General features: G+C 38.1%; 1 protein-coding gene across 2 annotated transcripts; it reads left to right on the top strand.

Annotated features, from left to right (window-relative positions):
* The first annotated feature begins 38 nt into the window (after window positions 1–38).
* CPSF3 (cleavage and polyadenylation specific factor 3) lies at window positions 39–19,229 on the top strand. 2 transcript variants are annotated; one of them, XM_034061220.1, is made up of 18 exons: window positions 39–179; window positions 986–1,049; window positions 2,186–2,283; window positions 3,164–3,292; window positions 4,162–4,339; window positions 5,860–5,949; window positions 6,804–6,954; window positions 9,216–9,391; window positions 9,969–10,127; window positions 10,880–11,026; window positions 12,008–12,160; window positions 12,546–12,654; window positions 12,944–13,042; window positions 14,156–14,250; window positions 14,818–14,905; window positions 15,835–15,904; window positions 16,467–16,563; window positions 18,821–19,229. In XM_034061220.1, exons 1-18 carry the CDS (start codon window positions 109–111, stop codon window positions 18,920–18,922), a joined length of 2,076 nt encoding a protein of 691 aa, XP_033917111.1. In that variant the 5' UTR covers window positions 39–108; the 3' UTR covers window positions 18,923–19,229. The 2 variants fall into 2 exon arrangements, with proteins under 2 accessions (XP_033917111.1, XP_033917112.1); XM_034061221.1 differs by lacking the exons at window positions 39–179; window positions 986–1,049; window positions 2,186–2,283 and having other exon boundaries at window positions 3,241–3,292; window positions 4,290–4,339.
* The last annotated feature ends 587 nt before the right edge of the window (window positions 19,230–19,816 follow it).

The raw sequence follows: 19,816 nt of genomic DNA, 5'->3' as shown, positions 1-19,816 counted from the left end.
GCAGGAAGGGGAAGGCGAGAGGAAGAGGAAACCGAGAGGCAGCGGAAGGCGGGAGGGCGTGGGTCGGGGTTAACGGCAGCGCTGGGTGCCGTCGGGGCTTAGGGCATCATGTCCGTTAAGCGGAAAGCCGAGGCTCTGATCCCGGCGGAGGAGAGTGATCAGCTGCTCATCCGGCCCCTGTGAGCGCCCGGGGCGGGCGTTGGGCTCGGGCAGGTGGTGTCGGGGGGGTCGCCGGGGTTGGACCCGCCGGGGCTGTGGCCTGCCTGGGGTTAGGGGAGGAGCCCGAGCTATGGGGTGGACGCGGGCCCCAGTCCGACGCTTCCCCTGGGCCCCGGTTGTGTCATCACGACCGGTGAGGCGGGAGCGTGGCCTGGGCGGCCCGGGAGAAACGGTGTTTGAGGTGTTGAAATCCTGGGCTGCCTCCCTCTTCCCTGCGTTTGCCGTCCGTAGGAGAACCGTCATGCTCAGCTGGAAGGATCGTGGCTTTTCCCTGTGCGCTACTGAAGCGTTGTCTAAGCAAAACGTTTCTGCTTTACCTTTGCACTTCGACAGCATTGTGGGTCTTGTAGTGCTTTAGGTTGATTTGTTTTTCTCTGGTGAGAATGCCAGTGCAGTTTGCAGGTGTTTCTGGTAGCACCACAAGAGCTGTCTTCTGGACAGCTTGAAGATGCTACTTAAAGCTTATTCATCCAACCTAATTTGTTCAGCAAGCTTCCCATTCCTTATACATCTCGATACTTTGAGTCTCGAGTGTGCAGGCATGCAATAAAAAACAGAAGAGACCAAAATAATTTCCCCAACCATTCTTCGTATTTCTCCTGCATTAAATAGGGACATATTTCCATTGAGTTCTGCTACTTTAAGTGTTTCAGCTTAAAGGTTATTTCTACAAAGAAAAATAATCCCACTAAACACATCCAGTATACAGTTGCATCCATATGGTGTGGGTTGGTTTAATTTTGATGACTTTGATGTCTTTTTGCAGAGGTGCTGGCCAAGAAGTGGGAAGGTCATGCATTATTCTGGAGTTTAAAGGAAGAAAAATAATGGTAATTATTGTATGAATGTATTTGTGTCCTCTCATGGTGCTTCAGATCGCAAAAAGTCGTTAAGGATTCAGTTCAGCTGCCACACTGAAGTCAGTCACTGTGCTAAAAGAGGCAGGTTTTACAGCTTTCTGGAACAATGTAAGATATAACAGGCGATATTAGAGAGTCTGTCCTATAAAACAGCTCTATACCCTCAAACAGCATGTGTGTGTCTAAAGTGTGTATTCTAAATTATGGAATACCAAGTTGGAAGGGACTTTGGGGATCATCTGGTGCAACCTTTCTAGGCAAACCATGACCTAGACTAAATGTCCCAGCACCCTGTCCAACTGGATCTTTAAAGTGCCCAGTGTTGGGGAATCTACCACTTCCCTGGGGAGATTATTCCAGTGGTTGATTGCTGTTATTGTGAAAAAAAACACAAAAAATGTACACATGTTAGGTTTTACTGGAACCTCAGGCTAATGTTTACCAACAGTTACATGTAAACAGTCACATATAAACACATAGCTGTTCTCTCCCCCTTTTCCAGCTGTCTTCTCGGATGGTGGCTGGAATAACTTGGACATTCTGACTATTATTACCTGTGTTCAGGTGTTGCTGAAGTATAAGCAAAGGCTTGTGTAGGTGCTAAATTACAATCAAAGACTAGGATCTTTTGAGACATTTTCAGTTTCCCAGTGGAGATGAGTCATTTAGACAGAAGCCCAAGATGTGAAATCCGGTGCTAGAAGCAGTGTTTAAGGAAAAAATACTTTTTGCACAGAATCATAGAATAGTTAGGGTTGGAAAGAACCCTAAGATCATCTAGTTCCAACCCCCCTTCCACAGGCAGGGACACCCCACACCTAACAATATCACCCAAGGCTTCATCCAGCCTGGCCTTGAGCACTGCCAGGGATGGAGCATTCACAACCTCCCTGGGCAACCCATTCCAGTGCCTCACCACCCTAACAGTAAAGAATTTCTTCCTTATAGCCAATCTAAACCTCCGCTGTCTAAGTTTTAACCCGTTACCCCTTGTCCTATCACTACAGTAAATGATGCTAAAGTCACTAGAAACTATATTTTAGATCAAACTGGAAGAGGTTTTCTTGCATGTTCTGTTAGAAGCTTAATTTCCTTACATTTTTCAGCTTGATTGTGGAATCCATCCTGGACTGGAAGGAATGGATGCTCTTCCTTACATTGATTTGATAGATCCTGCTGAGATTGATCTCCTCTTAATTAGTCAGTAAGTTGCACCTGAAAGATGAAATAACTGAGGTTGTGGTTGGAGCTGTGTTCACTGAGAGGCTGAAAAGAGGTGTCATGTAGATGGTAATGGCGTGGCAAAATTTTAGTTTCCAACTTTTTTTAAATAGAACTCTCCTCTGAGTTCACTGTGATGTCTGACTTTTATAACCTGGCCTGCTTTAGCACCATTGCGACACCTTCTAGGAGTCTTCCACATGAAGACTGCTGAAAAGTATTGGTTGTGATTTTTGCTCCGTTGGCTTTGAATGAAGAAGGTTCTTGGACACTTAGGCAAGCTTTGAATGTGGTTTAAATATTGCTTAGTGGCTGAGAGACAGGATGAGCATTTCTAAATGATTTAACCAGTCATAACCAGGTCTCTATAAAATCCTGAGCTTTCATGATATGTGCTTGTTTGACTTCTGTTTCAAAAGTACTTTCTTAAAATAGGTCAAACTTAAAGTGTGACCAAGTAATTTTGTTTTAGTAGTTAGCATTTTAATCCGTAGTGTCCCACATCCAAACTTAAGATTGCATTTGTTAGCTTTCTTATATCTAACATTTATAGTGTTCCTGGTTCCTCTTGGTTTTCTCCCTCTAAATTTATATGAAGATTACAAAAAGATTAATTCTGAAATTATTTGGGTAAAATGTTTGCCATTAATGGAGTATTTCCTCTATTACTCTTCGGTCTTCCTGTCTGCACATCTAGTCACTAGTGTACAGAATGTAGACCAGCATAGTTAACAACAGAGTTGAGAATTCTGCTTCTGGATTTTCATGATGCTATGTTAACCCAGCGAAGCAGGGAATTATATGATATATATTAGTGTTGTGTGATGCTAATGTATTAATTGGATTCATGTGTTTATTTTAAGTTTCCATTTAGATCACTGTGGGGCTTTACCATGGTTTTTACAGAAAACAAGTTTTAAAGGGAGGACGTTTATGACTCATGCCACAAAAGCTATTTACAGATGGCTTCTCTCAGACTATGTCAAAGTCAGGTAAGCTGAGCTGTGGGTTGTCTCTTTCAACTCATGAATTATTTCACCTATAGATTCAACAGGAAACTGAAGATGAAGCCACCAGAGGTGGCTGCATTAACCTGGATGTTGCCACAAGTAGAACATGATAACTAGATTAGAATTAATGAATCATTTTACTGCCTCAGGGATAATGTAACTCTCAAATAAATGCCTATTAATAAAAAAATAAAATCTTTCCTTCTTTTCTCTCATTCTTTTCTTTTGCTGTATTTGGACCTTTAATAGTTTCATTTTTCCCCCCCATATCTGTCTCTCTGAAGACACTCTTGTTTGCATGCTTTTTAATGTCTGTTTTTCCTGAAGCTTCATAGAAGTGGTTGTTTTGGGTTTCTCTTCTTCTTTTTTCCCCCCCTTCTGTTGGAAGCCTTGACACATCTTTTCTGTGTGAATGCAGTGGTCCTGAGCATATCTCAACTCAGCAGATTCTAGCTTGGGTCAGAAGGCTGAGAAGCAGTCCTCTTTTAAGTTGTTTTTTTGGGCCAATGGGGGAAGTGTGTTTTAGTTTGGCTTTTGAAGATTGTTACAAGCTGACAAGTGGCAGATCTCTGTCCAGAGTTGGGAATCTGTTGGTACTTTCAGACAAATACAAAGCAGATCCTGAACTGCAAAGACCATTCTAGCATGGCCTTTCAAAAGAAAGATGCTTTAACTCCATTTAGGTGGACTGCATTAGAGTACCTGGACTTGATTCCTAACATAGGAGACATAGCATTACTGAATGGAAGTCTTACTATCAGTGGGGAACTACCCAGGAAGTGTTTATCCAACTGTTACATAATCTAAGGTGGTAAGATGAGCTGATATTTATCCATTTCACTTATATCCAGTAATATATCAGCGGATGACATGCTATATACAGAAACAGACCTTGAAGAAAGCATGGACAAGATTGAAACCATCAACTTCCATGAAGTGAAAGAAGTGGCAGGAATCAAATTCTGGTGTTACCACGCAGGCCACGTCCTGGGAGCAGCCATGTTTATGATTGAAATAGCTGGTGTGAAGGTATTTTGTTTTTATTATAAAGTTGAAATCAAGCCTGAAGTCTAACATGGTTTTTAATTATTTCTTATTGTCTGTTAAGTCCCACTACTGTGGCTGGAGATGTCAAATAGACTTGGACTCCAGGCAGGGTGGGAGCCCTTAACTGAGAGCATGTATTTTCTCATTGATGAGAACTAGCAAGTGACAGATGTATGGAACCAAGTAGGATGTTTAGATTTTATAGGAGGGACTTATGACTCAAATTTGGAGCCAGTAAACTGAGTTTTTCTTGTTGCTCCACTCAGCGGCAGCTGATAGCTGAAGCATCCTTATGGAGGCTGCATTTTTGTAAAATCTAGGAACAGATGTCTGGTTTTGTAATTACGATTTACCATGTGCCTGCCGTGAGTGCTGAAATGGCATTAGTCAAAGTATGTGAGTTATATTTTTTTCATAACACACCTATGCGCAAGTACGTAAAGAAACAAGATTATTACTAATTTTTAAGCACAGAGAGATTAAATAAGTTGTGTATCACAGGCAGCACTGCTTCAAACCCTGATACTTGAAACTACTCCCATGAATTGGAGTTCAGTAGGATAATCACTGCCAAAGGAAAGTTTCATACAACCTTGAAGAAGAGAGATCCTGGTGGTGCTGAGGCTTCTGTGTAGAGGGACTTAGTTCATGGTTATAATGATTGAGAATTTTAGAAGTTTAAAAAAAAAAAAGCATAGAAATAGGATTCCATTATTTTCTTTAATACCCTGTGAAGCAAATGAGGAATGTGATAGTAGGTTACCTGTAGACCAGTTGTCAGCTGTTGCTGGCTGTATGTTTTATTGTTCACATTTTAATCAGTGGAATGATTGTTTAGTGAAAACTGTTTAGTTTTGAAACCATCCCTTTGGGCAGAGAGAGCTGCATTCCACTGTACAGTTAAGAATCCATTCAAAATTGCTTACAGATTACTTCTTGGTGTAATGGGGAACATGATTATTCCATTTAGAAATTCTGCTAATTACAGGTTGGGGTTTTTTATGATAAGAAAGTCTTAGAAGAATTTTTAATAAGTAATTTGATTGTACTATTCATTGTATTTACATTCTGATATATAAATGCAGTTTTAGCTACTTCTTACTTCCACTTAGGACCTGCTGTACTTTGTTACATCAAGTTTTACTTCTTAATGATCAGTGCATGTACGCAAAAGGCTGGAAATGGCACTTTCATATCTAAAACAATAAATAAACTCTTAGTAATTGCTTACCTAGTTCTGTTGGAATTATTCTGCTGCTTAAAATAAAAATTGTTTTACTTACTGTGGCTAAAATATTTGTATTGTACCACTATTGACCTAATATTGTAAGCACTGTCCACATCAGAAAAGTCTTTAATTAAAGTACATCTGACCTTTTTAGGATAAATTCCTTAAACCAGTCTTTGCTTAAAAAATATCACTCCTATACAACAGCTTTTTAGAGACCGCTGACCTGGTAGAACTTGTACTCAGACTAATTGTTTCTCTTGGTCTCCAATAGCTTTTATATACAGGTGATTTCTCAAGACAGGAAGACAGACACCTGATGGCAGCTGAGATTCCCAATATTAAACCCGATATTCTTATAATTGTAAGTTTTACAGAATTATCTCTTATATTAGTAATGAAATATGTATAGGGATATTACTTAATTAAAGCTAAAATGAAATGAGAAACGTGAGATCTAGTGCTAGGTCATGGCTTGCGTTAAATATCCAAATGCTTGGGTGTTCAGAAAACTCCAACATTTCTTTTCACTGTATTAAAAAGTCTAATTTTTATTTTATATTTTTTCTGATGAAGTTCTCTAAGCCTTTAGACAAACCTTTTCAAGATGCGAGATTTATTAGGTTTCGACTTGTGTTTGCTAGATGTATTGTACAAACCCTAGTGTAGCTAGATGTTGTTAGTAGATCCTAACCCTGATTTTGTTTACTGTGTCCCTCTAATTGCTTTCTGTAACTGCTAATTTCATTTTAAGTCACATCAAAATCTTGTATTTTATGTAATTCCTATATTTTAGGCTAAGTATTTCTAAACTGTGGCACATGTATCACTAGTGAGCCATAATGTGATAACCCCTTCATCAAAGCAATGGCATTCCTGCCATCTAGGAAAGTATGTATGTTAAATCTGAAACCTCTTACAAGAAGCATCAAAATTAATAGCTTTAATTGTTTGTTTGTTTTCCTAACAGGATCTGTCTTTCCAACCAGCTGGGAAGGGTTTGTGAGAGGGAAAATTTTGGTAATTTAACTTGGTCGAGGTGGTTATGGGAATTTGGGAGTGGTTTTGATTTTTCTCTTTACCTCATGTTCTCCTTCCTCTCCCCACGATGTTAACACCAGCATGTTTTTCTGTATTTTCTTGTTAGATTCCGAGGAGAAGATTGAGAATCAGTCTGTGTGTATCAGTATTTTTAATACATAATTTCAATATACACAGGAATCCACATATGGTACTCATATTCATGAGAAAAGGGAAGAGCGAGAGGCAAGATTCTGTAATACTGTTCACGACATTGTCAATAGAGGAGGTAGAGGTCTTATTCCTGTGTTTGCCCTGGGTCGAGCGCAAGAACTACTTTTAATTTTAGGTATGTACCTTTCCAGCTCCTCTTAATAAAAGGCATAGAGAGTTAAGTGAGAATATTTAAACAACTCTTCAGCTATTTTCCAGTGTATTAAGTACCTGTGAATGCATAATGCATGTTTGTCGAAGTGCCCAAAGTCCAATAAACCAACCAAAGCACTTCCGCTTAATGAGGCAGGATGGAGGCCTAGAAAGGAAAGGGTAATGGCATACCCTTTCCTTACCTGGAAAGGGTAATAATGTGCTTGACTCGAATCTTGTTGAACCAGGATTTCAGCAAATAAGGCCTAATATTGCAGATTGAAAAGTGAGCAATCACAGCAACTGTCCTATTTAAACTGTACTGCTAAAAAAATGTATACTCTGCTCCAGAGTTTCACCATCTCTTTAATTTACAAATCTGTATGGAGAAGTCTATAGGAAAAGTTGAGAACATACAGACACTTAAGTCCTAGTGGTAATGGGAAAGCAAATTAGGCTTTGTTAAGAAGAGCAAAATGAAAGGGAAGGGGTAATTATACATGATCACAAGAAGTCACTTCACATAAAATACATAGGTAGTTGTGACAAGGTACATCAGGTAAACCAGTTTTAAAATAATAATGTAGTGTAGTACATTACATGTAGTACATTACATGTAGTACATTACATGTAGTACATTACATGTAGTACATTAGTGTACTACATTTAGTGTACTACATTACGTGCTTTTTCAGGCTCTTTTTGCTCCTGCAAGTGCTGGCAAGACCAAAAGATAATTATCTCAAAATTAAAACATTTATTTTTAGGGGTATTAAATCTAAAGTGTTACTGAAGAAGTGTGACATTCTTCTCACTTTCCATTTCATTTAGCTCAGTATTAGAAGCCAAGTTGTTTCAAAATGTGTTACTGGTCTATTCAAATGTTAATAAGCAATTTGGATCTAGGCACAGGATAGTATTCAGTGTTGTGGGTTTATTTGCTACTTATCATTGACTAAGGGGGTTTTATTTTATAGAGGAGATAGAACCAGAACATTTTAAATCTTGTGTAGCCATCAGTTTGTCATTTGTTTGCCTCTCCTTGCTATGTGTAGGTATTAAAAGTTGAGTTTCTAAAAATACCTCTAGAAAAGCTAGATATTTAATTGTATGCTTAATTAGGTAGAGAATGCAATTGCGTCTCTTGTGTCTACACAACTGAGCCCACAGGATTACGTGTTTGTTTTTCTTCTTTCTATAAGTGTATGACAAAAAATACTGTGGTATGGTATAGAAAATTGTGATGATGTCCAGTCCTTTAGTGTCACTCTGAGTCCTGCTGTTGGTTATCTTCTATTGGCTGTGGCCACCTTACACTTGAGTTTATTAACACAGTGATGTCAGTGAGCCTCTCTGACATGTTCTGAAAATCTTTTGCTGCTTATCAGAAATGTCAGGTTAAAGCCAAATCATTTTATATACACAAAAGAGTGTACCTTTATCTTTGGATGATATTTCCTCACACAGTATAAATATATTTTAGACTATCAGAACTGTATCCAAGTGGGAAAACAATTAAGTTATATTTGCACGGATGCATTCAGATCTCTTTTTTTGTGTTGAGTAAAGGTCATGGCTACTGTCATCGATGACAAAATAAGTTGTGGTTAATGGAGCTTTTTTTGCCTTTTTGTTTCGGTTAAGCTTGTAAAATATAACTGTTAGTAATATATAGGAAGCCATAAATGATAACTGGATGATCCCTTCATGCCTTGAACTCCCTGGGTTTGCTTTACACATCTTTGATACAGTGAATTCTCATCAACATATCTACACACAGATGTCCCTAGCTGTTAGATGTATAATTGCTATTTGGCAGACAGTTCAGCTTTATTGCAGTGGTTTGGTAAAGCTTGCGCTGTTGTAAATGTAGATTTATTGCTGTGTAATATTGTGTATGCGTTATACCTTGTAGCTGAAGTTGGTAATTGATTGGAATTTGACCTGCCAAAAATACGTGAAATTCATCTTTTTCTTGTTTGTTTGCCTGCTTGTTTGTACTAGTTATATACATTTTTAGTTGGTGATTGCTTTTTCTTCTTAAGTAGTGCAGGTAAAAAAAAAAAGCTTATGATTGTGACTTTCTGTAATAAAGATGAAAAACTGCAGTGCTAATCTTATTTCACAAGAAGCATTAACACTACTGAGAAGCTACTTCAGAGACAGTGCTGTGGGCAGGGTTGTGTGGGTTTTTTAGTTGGGTGGTTTTGTTTGTTTTTCTTCAGTGTTTCTGGGTTTTTGTAGATGAATACTGGCAGAATCATCCTGAACTCCATGATATCCCTATATACTATGCCTCCTCCTTGGCAAAGAAGTGTATGGCAGTTTATCAGACATATGTCAATGCCATGAATGACAAGATCCGCAAGCAAATTAACATCAACAATCCGTTTGTTTTCAAACATATTAGTAATCTGAAGGTAAGCTTGAGTTAAGGTTGTCTTACAAAAGAGGAAGGGTGACAGAGAAATTCATAGAATCATAGAATGGTTTGGGTTGGGAAGGACCTTCAGACCATCTAGTTCCAAACCCCCTGCCAGTGGAAGGGACGCCTTACACTAAAGCATGTCATTCGAAGGCTCTGTCCAACCTGGCCTTGAACACTGCCAGGGATGGAGCATTCACAGCTTCTTTGGACAACCTGTTCCAGTGCCTCACCACCTTCACAGTAGTTGCTGAACAGCTTGCATGTTGACTGTCCTGGTAGGTTGGTTAGGTACAGGTTTATATCCAAGTTATCCACTATCCCAGTGTTTAGAGGGCTTGTTGAAGGGAGGTTACACCCCAGCTTTTCTTCCACTATAGATCCTCATGCTTATAGTTTGCTCCTTATGGTCATCAATAGGAGGAACTCTCCTTCAAAGGGCACTGTTTATGAGGATGGGCTATAATTGGTGAATGTAGGGCTCTGCTTGTACCTTGTTCAAGGGTGTAGCTAGGCTGTCCTTCATGTGACTAAGTTATGGTATCTGATTTTCTTGCTGTTTGTCCATTCAGAGTATGGATCATTTTGATGATATTGGCCCAAGTGTTGTGATGGCTTCCCCAGGTATGATGCAGAGTGGCTTATCCAGGGAGTTGTTTGAAAGCTGGTGCACAGATAAGAGAAATGGAGTAATTATAGCAGGGTACTGTGTTGAAGGAACACTTGCTAAGGTGAGTCACTAATACATCATGACTTAATATGAAGAAGTATTCTTGATATGTTTAAAAAGAATTTGCCAATCGCAGGTGTCTTTATTTGAATTTACTGAGAAGGTTGTTGTCAGGTACACATAATTATGTTATTAAAACTAGTTGCTTTTAGCTAATACTAATGAAAAGTACAGTAAATTGGCATATGGCCATTTCTAGTGATGTCAGAGAGAATAATCTTTCTTAGGAGCAGTTACCTTGTCATGAGATAGAATGACTGATATTTTTCTCCAGCTTCAGACCCCTCCATCATTTAACTTTTTGAGAGAGGAGCCCTAATCCTAATTCTGGAGAAACAGATATTAAATCTTAATGCTATTGAAGTGTCAGAGATCAGACCGCCTTGCGCCTGTTGTGCTGCTGTCCAGTTGTAAAGAATTAAATCCTTCCAAATTCTAGCAGCTGAGAGCATCAGAGCATCTCGTTTTAGAGACAGAAGTCACACACTAGCTACAATTTTAATGTAAATTTGAGAAAGATGCATCTGGAAGAAAGAATGACCCCCAAGGTTTGCAGGATCCGAGGAGTTCCTATCTGAGTCCACAAAAGATGAAATTATGTGCATTGTGCATGCTCTTTTCATTTGTGAGTGTTTGTTTTGTGAAATTTGAAATTCTTCACATCTAACCTGACTGCCAATATTATTTCATATGGTTTGGAAATGTAAAGCATTTGTTACATGGTGTCTTATTTAAAGTGCTCTTTTCTTCTAGCACATCATGTCTGAGCCTGAAGAGATCACAACTATGTCAGGGCAAAAACTGCCACTGAAGATGTCTGTGGACTACATTTCTTTCTCTGCTCACACAGATTATCAACAAACCAGTGAATTTATCCGGGCCCTGAAACCTCCACATGTGGTTAGTATACATGCTGCCTGTCTCTCCAGAGTGGGATTCATCAAACTGCTTCACGGCCTTGTGTCATCAAAGTCATCATCATCATCAAGGCATCCTGGTGTCTAGCAGTATCAGTAGCCAGCATCCCTATGCCTTATAAGAAAGGATGGAGATTTTAGCCAGTTTTCATGTTACCTTAACAAAGCAAAGATGAACTTGCTTCTGACTGTGTGCATTGGAATTAATCTGGGGATGACTTTCAAGAAATTGGTATGGTCCGTAACATGTTTCAGCAGTGTTTTGCAGAAATAAAATACAGTATAGGACCACATCAAGTTGTGGACACTGGTATTGGAATAATTCATTGTAATTTGCCCCCAGATAAACAAGAAAATATTAATTGAAGTATGCAGGAGGCAGCAAAAGACAAAGGCAGCAATTGAGGGGAAAAGCATGAGCAAATCACAGGGAGCAGGAGGTGTGAAAGGCCAGAATATGAAAACTTACTGAGATTGGAGGAGAATCAGTGTGCAAACACAGATAAGAAGGAAAACAAATGATGGAAGAAAAGAGGATTTAACGTGGCAAGGAGAATTGTGAACTGTGAAACATCCTCTGAATTGCATGTTCGTTTTGTTTATAGCTATCTACATGCAGACACAAAAATGTAAAGCTGATTAACTTCTATTGTTTAACTTAAGTTAATGCTTTGCTTTCATAATATAACAGTGTATGAAAAGTTAAATGGAGTCTCTGTTGTGCACTCTGCTTATTTGCATGGATTTTTCTACTAATACTTGGGGCTTTGAAATCTAGGCCTTTGGATAACGCAGCAATATCAGAGATGTAAAAGTATGTAATATAATTGAGCCAATACGTTATGTATTGACATTTTTATAAAGATGAGGTACAAGCTGGCAGTTTTGGGGGGATAATTTGTTTATTAAACATGTCTGGTTGGTCAAATAACTTCTTCTGAAAGGAAAACTGTCCTTCCTATAGATTTTAGTTCATGGTGAGCAGAATGAAATGGCCAGATTGAAAGCAGCATTGATCCGGGAATATGAAGATAATGATGAAGTTCACATAGAGGTTCATAATCCTAGGAATACCGAAGCTGTAACCTTAAACTTCAGAGGAGAAAAACTTGCCAAGGTATAAAATCAGTAGTTTCTTATCTCTACAACAGTATTTTCCTCTGGGATAAAACCCACACTTATTATTCCAAGTCTCTATTTTTAATTGGTTTCATATTGTGTGTGTTTTCCAAGCACTCAAAGTATGTGAGTGTTTTTCATTTAGTGTTGTATTTGGGGGTTGGATTTGTTTTGGTTTTTTTTTTTGCCTCTTCACTCTTCCAACCTTTTCTTGTGTTAATCCCAGAATGTCTGTTGGGTACGAGGGCCTTCCTTTATTTTCAGAGTTAATTTTATGTGATGTTCAACTTTTCTGAGCAAACTGCATTTTGTCTCCGTAGCTATATTTGAGCTGTGAATACCTCAGTTTGCCTTGTTGACTGTTGTGTGTTTTTCACTTCCAGGTGATGGGATCTTTAGCAGATAAGAAACCAGAGCAAGGACAGAGAATTTCTGGAATCCTAGTTAAAAGAAATTTTAACTATCACATCCTTTCTCCATGTGACCTCTCCAGTAAGTAAAGACAGTGATGTGCTCAGTGGGGCACTGAAACTTAGTGAATACTCTTCTTTATTTTTTTTTTTAATGGGTATGATAAAATAACAAGCTCTTACTGCTTTCGTAACCACGGATGTATTGTTTCTCTTACAATTGACACTCCACCCTCCTCACCACAGATTGTCCTTTTCAACCCTCTGTCTTAAATGTCTTGATGCCACTATTGATCTATAGTGGCAGTTTTATTTTCTAGGAAGTCAGTTCAAAGGGACAGTTTTTAATAGGAACTTTTTGATTCTTTCAGATTACACAGACTTGGCGATGAGCACTGTAACACAGACACAAGCCATTCCATACACAGGTCCTTTTAATCTACTTTATTATCAGCTACAAAAACTTACTGGTGCGTATTTGGAAAGACATGGTTGTGATTTATATTGATCAACTTTTAAAACAACTTCCAGTCTTCAGAGGTCTTCTCAGTGGAAATTTCTTTGCCAGTGACTGAAGTGCCACAGTTTATTTTGTATTTTACAACTTTCATTAGATTATGCAGCTTCTGACTGATGCAGTTGATGAGTATGACGCATCCTTTTGGAGGGATTCCATTGTAGCTGTATTACAAAATCATGAGCATGTAGCAGCATAGAGCCTAGGGCAACTTGTGTCTCCTGTCAGCCCACAAAGTGAGTTCTGTATCCATTCTGATGTAAAATTTATTAATTGATCTTTTATTTGCAGACCCAAAACAGAATTAATAGAATGCCATTCCATTAATAAAACCAAGATCTCTATCCTCCTTTGTGACAGACAGCCTCTTCTGTCCCTCCACAAGAGGCAAGAATCTAACCTGGTTGGCTTTTTCTGAGTTGGAAGCCATTTAAATCTGCCACTGATGTGATCCCTGGTGCTGCTGTTTAGCTTCTGAAAGGTCAGGGGCAGCTCCTGGCCTAGTTCATTACAGGCACAGACTTTGCAGGATCCCTTCCCAGACTGGAAGCTCGGGATTTTTTTTTTAATTCCCTACCGTCCGAATCTAATTCATATCACTGAGGAAGAGAAAAATCTGTGTTCAGCTGATGTTCAGGTCTCATAACCCAAATGCTACATGGCACACAAACACTTTTGCCCTATGCTTGTGTAAGCAATGGGTTATCCTTCAAGGGTTTAAGAGGAGCTGGTTAATCCTGCAAATGCAGCACTGAATTTCTTGGTTGTTCTGTTTTTCATTGGTGTGCATATATCAGTGTGCTGAGCTGGTCAAATGTGAGAATTCAGAACAAGTAAATTGGCTGGTATTACATACTAAAACACCCCAAACAATCCAGAACAAAGCAAGTAATATTGTCAAGTGAGGGAAGAGAGTATGGACTTCCGTTTTGTGAGCTGCTCTGAGCAGTTGTGATAATAACAGGCAACTCCTTATTCTTAAATAAACTGGGGTTTTATGCAGGTAAAGTTAATCTTGCTTTCAGTATGATTTTATTCTTGCTAACCATTTGTTGTCACTTTTTAGGTGATGTAGAAGAAATAGAAATTCAACAAAAACCAGCCCTGAAGGTTTTCAAAAATATCACTGTGATCCAGGAGCCAGGCATGGTGGTCCTTGAGGTGGGCATTGGTGAGGGAGGGAGAAGTATTTTGTTCTCCAGTTTCTCCAAAGTAGTATCATCAGATAAATACTATGCAGAATTCAGTGTTTTAAGTAGCTTCCTGTTGGATGCCAATGAGAATGAAAGGTAGAACAAAATTCCCCTTGAGCAGTGGTTCTGTATTCATGCATATTGTTTCATTTAGCCACTCACTGCTGGTTTCCTTTTTGCCGTGACTCAGGAGTGTAATGGCAGATTTGGTGCCCATTTTTTATGTGGCAAGTAGGAATCGGAAATAATGCCAAATGGTGTTTTCTCCCCCTTTCCAACAGATGTTATTAATAACTGTTTCATAAATGTGTCCAGAAGCATTCAACAGCTTGAATTTTTCACAGAAAGTTACTGGAATATTGCAAGTTAAAAGTAGTTAATAACTTGGTGTAAAATATATGGCAGTCATTTGAAGCTAGAATTCAGAGGAAAGCAAATAGGAGAACACAATGAATTTTACATTGGTTTTGTGTTGCATTATTCACTCAACCCAAAGACTGATCTCACATTATTACTTATTTTTTTTCTGTTCCAGTGGGTGGCAAATCCCGCTAATGATATGTATGCAGACACTGTGACAACAGTGATACTGGAAGTGCAGTCAAATCCCAAAATACAGAAAGGTACTAAGTTTGGTGCATGCATATTTAACTGAGGCATTGCTTCTTGATTTTTTTGTATCAAGCTTAGAGGGATATAATGCCTTGCAATAGATTGTGATCCCCCTAATTGCATTTCCCTTCCTTATGAAACTTTTTAGGGAGTAAGATTTGCTACTTAAAACCAGAACTGAGACTTGGTCTTCATTATTTGTAAAATGTTATTTTGTTGAAACCTACTCTTACGTGGCGACTGGTAACTGATTGTGGAAAATGTGTGTTTATCACAAGCCTTATCCATCAGTGAAAAACACAGTGATTTTCACAATTAGGTCTTCCTATAGACATCTGACTCCTTTAATGAACAAATACTTAAATAATTATGTTCAAATGAAAATGGCTTGATTTAAACTACCTCTTAATTTCAAAATCAAGTCTAAATACAGTATTGTTATTTTTATTTCAACCTCTCTATGCTGAAACATGTTCCAGGAATGTCTATGCCTATTAGTACATCTCACATTTGCTGTCTGATTTCACTTTATGTATTCTCTGCATGCTCCTAGCCTCTGTGATGTGGTATTTCTTTATAATGAAAGAAAATGGAGACATCATAACCAAATGATGAAAGTAGATTATTTTACTTTTTAGTAAAGGAAATGTGTGAAGTAATGAGCATAACAATGAAAAGGAGAATTAAAAAGTGAGAATTAGACTTGCAAAGTTTTCTATTTTAAAATGTGATAAGTACAGGGAGCATATATTTTAGAATTATATATTTCCTTGACTCTTCCATCTTTAATACATTTTCTTTGTAAATTGTATAAATATATATCTCTCTTATGTAGTTTCTAGATTGTTTCTTCCTGAAAGTCAATTAGGAGCCAGGCAGTAAAAGTTAGCCAGTTTTTGCTCCCATTGTCTGTGAAACTAAAATGACTTTTTCTTTTCAGCTGCAGTACATAAAATTTCAAAGAAAGTAGACATGGATGTGTATAGGAAGAGAATGGAGATCATGCTTCAGTAAGTTGGCATATTCTTCTAATGGAAAATGATCACTGTTAATCATCTGAATACAGTAATTTTAGCATAATACAACTTAAAGATAGTAATTTTAAAATGCTTTTTGCAAATTTACTTCAGTCTAGTTTCTGTGAGGCCAGGAATTAAGTAAAGAAAGAGGTACAGTAGAAAGATCTCAGCATCATTAACGTTTTGAATACAGGACTTTCTTCCAGAAGCAGACTTTCATGTTGTCTCCCAAAATGCTGTGGTTGTGGAAGTAGTGTTTTGGTACTACTCTGATGTATATTTTGTTATTTACATAGAAATCCTGTCTCTTTTGAAATCAAAGGAATACTTCCTTTCATTTATGATAAGATTTATTTTGGTAAAATAGTTACTGTTAGGTGATAGCCACTGTCATAAGAATTTAGGTATGGATTTGTTGATTATATTTAAGTGGGTTAAATAACAGTTGCTGAAAGGAGATACTCTGCTGGCAAAACGCCTTTGGAACCCTGAGGTTAATAGAAAATAAATTACAAGTTTGCTGTTTGGCCACATCTTACACGCTTTGTTTTAGGGATATGTTTGGAGAAGACTGTGTGAGTTCAAAAGATGGCTCTGTCCTGTGCATCACGGTTGATGGGAAGACTGCAAACATTTCACTGGACACTCGGGTATGTACAGCAGAACGCTCCCTTTTGTGTGTGGCTATATTTAGCAGAGGCAGGTCTCCCATCTAATATACAGATCTGCCTAGAATATCATGTACCCATTGCTAGGGAAATTATTTTGTATTTGATATCAAAACAGCTTAAGCCTGTTCACTTTTCATTATTTCCATTGACATTCTCATCAGTGGATCAGTACCCTGCCTCCCTGAGAGAAATACTGACCCAGCCTGTGAGCTGAGCTCACTGATTTAATGGAAGCATATCCTACAGAGTTTTCTTCATTATAAAAAAGCTAGAAATGTTTATGTAACAAATGTGGTAAATTTGGAAGAAACCCCAGTATTTGTCAGCAGCTCTCTACTTGTGTAAAGATGGATAAAGGAAGATTGTAGAGGAGAAACGGATTTAACCCACAATTGCTTTCGTAAATGCTCTTAAAACAGGCTCTGGTCTAAATAATGGAACTATCAGAGTAGCAGCAATGGTAATAATTGGGTTTTTGGTCATGTTGATCATTTTGTAGCTAAACTGAAAGCCTTATATACTCACAAAAAGAAGTATTTTGCTAATTTATTAGCTAGGTTCAGAATTTAATGTCATCCATGTCAGAAGGTTGTTTTAAGAAGCTATCACGCCTAGTTCTTAAAAAAATAAGGAATTGTAAAGAATGGTTCAAACCATGTCTTTTGTGTTCTAAAGCATTTTAATGTGTTGACTTTGTCATTATTAAGAACATAGTGAAAATATATCATGTATTACCACTACCCATTGTAGTAATCCATTCCAATCTGGAGTAGCTCCCAGATGCTGTCCTGAGGGACCATAACAAATGTTTTAAGTGTTCTACAAACCCAGAAGAAGGTTGATTCCAGCCCAAAATTTCTTGCCTATTGAAACAAACTAAATGAATATTAATTATCTCAAGAGGCAAGTGAGTTACAGTCTTGTGGTTAACAAACCATGATTGCTATGTCAGCTTTTTTCAGTTTTTTAATAAACATATGCTACATTTTGATGTATACATAGTACAGGAATATAGGACTGATAAACAGAGCTCTTGCAATAGAGAAAAAGGGAACGAGACTGGAAAAAATATGTAATGCTTAATCAAGAAGTTAGGCTTCATTTTCATGTAATATTATATTGATGTATATCATTACTGTTAGTAATACATTATTGATGTATGTTATTATTGTGCACTGACAGAAGCCCTAATGGCAGCTCAGCTGTTACCTTGTGTATCTTTGTAATACTTTACAAACTGTGTTGGCGGTGACAAGCTTGTGCCATTGTGAACCAAGTTTCTGTCCTTCTTTATGTGCATATATATATTCTTATAAAACTTTAATGGCCTTAAAATGAAAAATTGTTTAGTATAGATCTGACTATATGGTGGGATTTGTGGGTTTACTTTTTCCGTGGTAACTGTTAACACAGTGCTCTTAAGAGTTCACATGCTTCTAACAACATTGTCAGATAACATTAAATACATTCACTGTTTTAAATGCCCCCCCTTTTTTTTCTCTTCACAAACCTTTATGGTTGAAAGCTGTTACTTGTTCAGAAGACCAGCAAGTTAATACTGAATTAGAGAAGGTACAGTCTTAGAGCCTGGAAGTCCATAGGATCAAGCATAGTGTTACTATGCAAATGCTGCCCTTTGAGATAGAGCAGTCAGGGGATAATCAGGTTGAATGTTGATCAACTTGTGTGTTTGGGGTCACCATCTTTCTCTAGAAAGACTTGCTCTACTGATAGATGAATCTCTTCAGGCTTTTATATTGATGCAAATGTTATTTTATGGGTGTGGGAATATCAGTACAGAGCCTCCCTCAGTACAGAGGGACTGTACCTCTGTGATGAATGCATGTGTTTTACAGTATTAACCTAATGCGATGCAGGTGAATTCACAGATAAAATGGAAACTTCAAGGACTCAACCTTGTGTGGTTTTATTTGATTTTGAATTAAATGTAACGTACAGAACTTAATGCATTTTACATAGTAGTTTTGAAACATTAATTAAACATAACACTTGAGATTAAGATTCTTGTTCCTCAGCAGGGCTTCCATAAGTGTTCTCTGTACTCTTCTACATGTTGGCAGGCCATTTAAGAACATACAGTGCTGCTCTTGATAACTCTTTTCCACTTGCATGACTATTTTTTTCCTTTCCCCTCATGAGCACTGCATTGTTCACATGCTGAAAAGGGATAAGAAGTGCTGCTTGTTCTAACTTAACTTCTGGTTTTTGTTCCCAGGCAGTTGACTGTGAGCCAGGAAGTGAAGATGATGAATCCCTCCGTGAAATGCTGGAACTGGCTGCACAGAGGCTTTATGATGCCCTCAGCCCAGTATGCTGACCTCTGTAGATACCTAGGACACATTAAAAAAATATCTTTTAAATGTTCAATTTATTTGGACTATTTTAAGAACAAATAAATTTTTTTTCTTCAGTAAGTCAGATCATCACACATCAATGCTGTGCAGGTGAAACTGCTGAGTTATTTCAAGTAATGGATGAGCAACCTTAGAGCAGCTGTATCTGTGGATGTATTATAGATTATAATAAAACCAGGCAGAGTGTGCATATGTTCTTTCTTCTTATGTACACATACAAGAAATAAATTCTTCACCTATCTAAATGTAGAATTACAAAAATCAAATTGAGTTTTGTGTTTTTGAAGATTAATGACCAGCTGGAGGATGAATTGGATGTATTTGGTTTTCATATGCTCAGAGTCATAGAATCATATAATCATAGAAGAGTTAGGGTTGGAAAGGACCTTAAGATCATCAAGTTCCAACTCCCCTGCCATGGGGAGTTTAAGTTTCAACCCGTTACCCCTTGTCCTGTCACTACAGTCCCTAATGAAGAGTCCCTCCCCAGCATCCCTATAGGCCCCCTTCAGATACTGGAAGGCTGCTATGAGGTCTCCATGCAGCCTTCTCCAGGATGAACAGCCCCAACTTTCTCAGCCTGTCTGCATAAGGGAGGTGCTTCAGCCCTCTGATCATCCCTGTGGCCCTCCTCATGTCCTTTTTATGCTGAATCAAGCTTGTATAGAATTTTGTTCCTGTCAAGGAAGCATGCATTGCTTTCTTGCAATACAAACTTCATGCTTGCATCTGCTTTAAGTCAAAGAGTTTGAACACATTTAAAAACCAATCTGCATTTGCATACTGGGGTTAATTAGAGTGTTAAAGCTGGGTATACAGGCATTATCGTTAACTAGACTAGATGAACAAAACCAGCT

Source organism: Melopsittacus undulatus, chromosome 3 (genome assembly GCF_012275295.1).
Source record: "Melopsittacus undulatus isolate bMelUnd1 chromosome 3, bMelUnd1.mat.Z, whole genome shotgun sequence".
Taxonomy (NCBI): domain Eukaryota; kingdom Metazoa; phylum Chordata; class Aves; order Psittaciformes; family Psittaculidae; genus Melopsittacus; species Melopsittacus undulatus.
Note: the sequence above shows the minus strand (reverse complement) of the source record. Positions and strands in the feature narration are given on the sequence as shown.

Bases quoted from the DNA above. Each gene is read 5' to 3' on its own strand.
- CPSF3 (XM_034061220.1), top strand. From the start codon at position 109: ATGTCCGTTAAGCGGAAAGCCGAGGCTCTGATCCCGGCGGAGGAGAGT. The intron at 1,050-2,185 runs GTAATTATTGTA...TACATTTTTCAG, and splicing joins TTAAAGGAAGAAAAATAATG to CTTGATTGTGGAATCCATCC. The intron at 5,950-6,803 runs GTAAGTTTTACA...CAATATACACAG, and splicing joins AACCCGATATTCTTATAATT to GAATCCACATATGGTACTCA.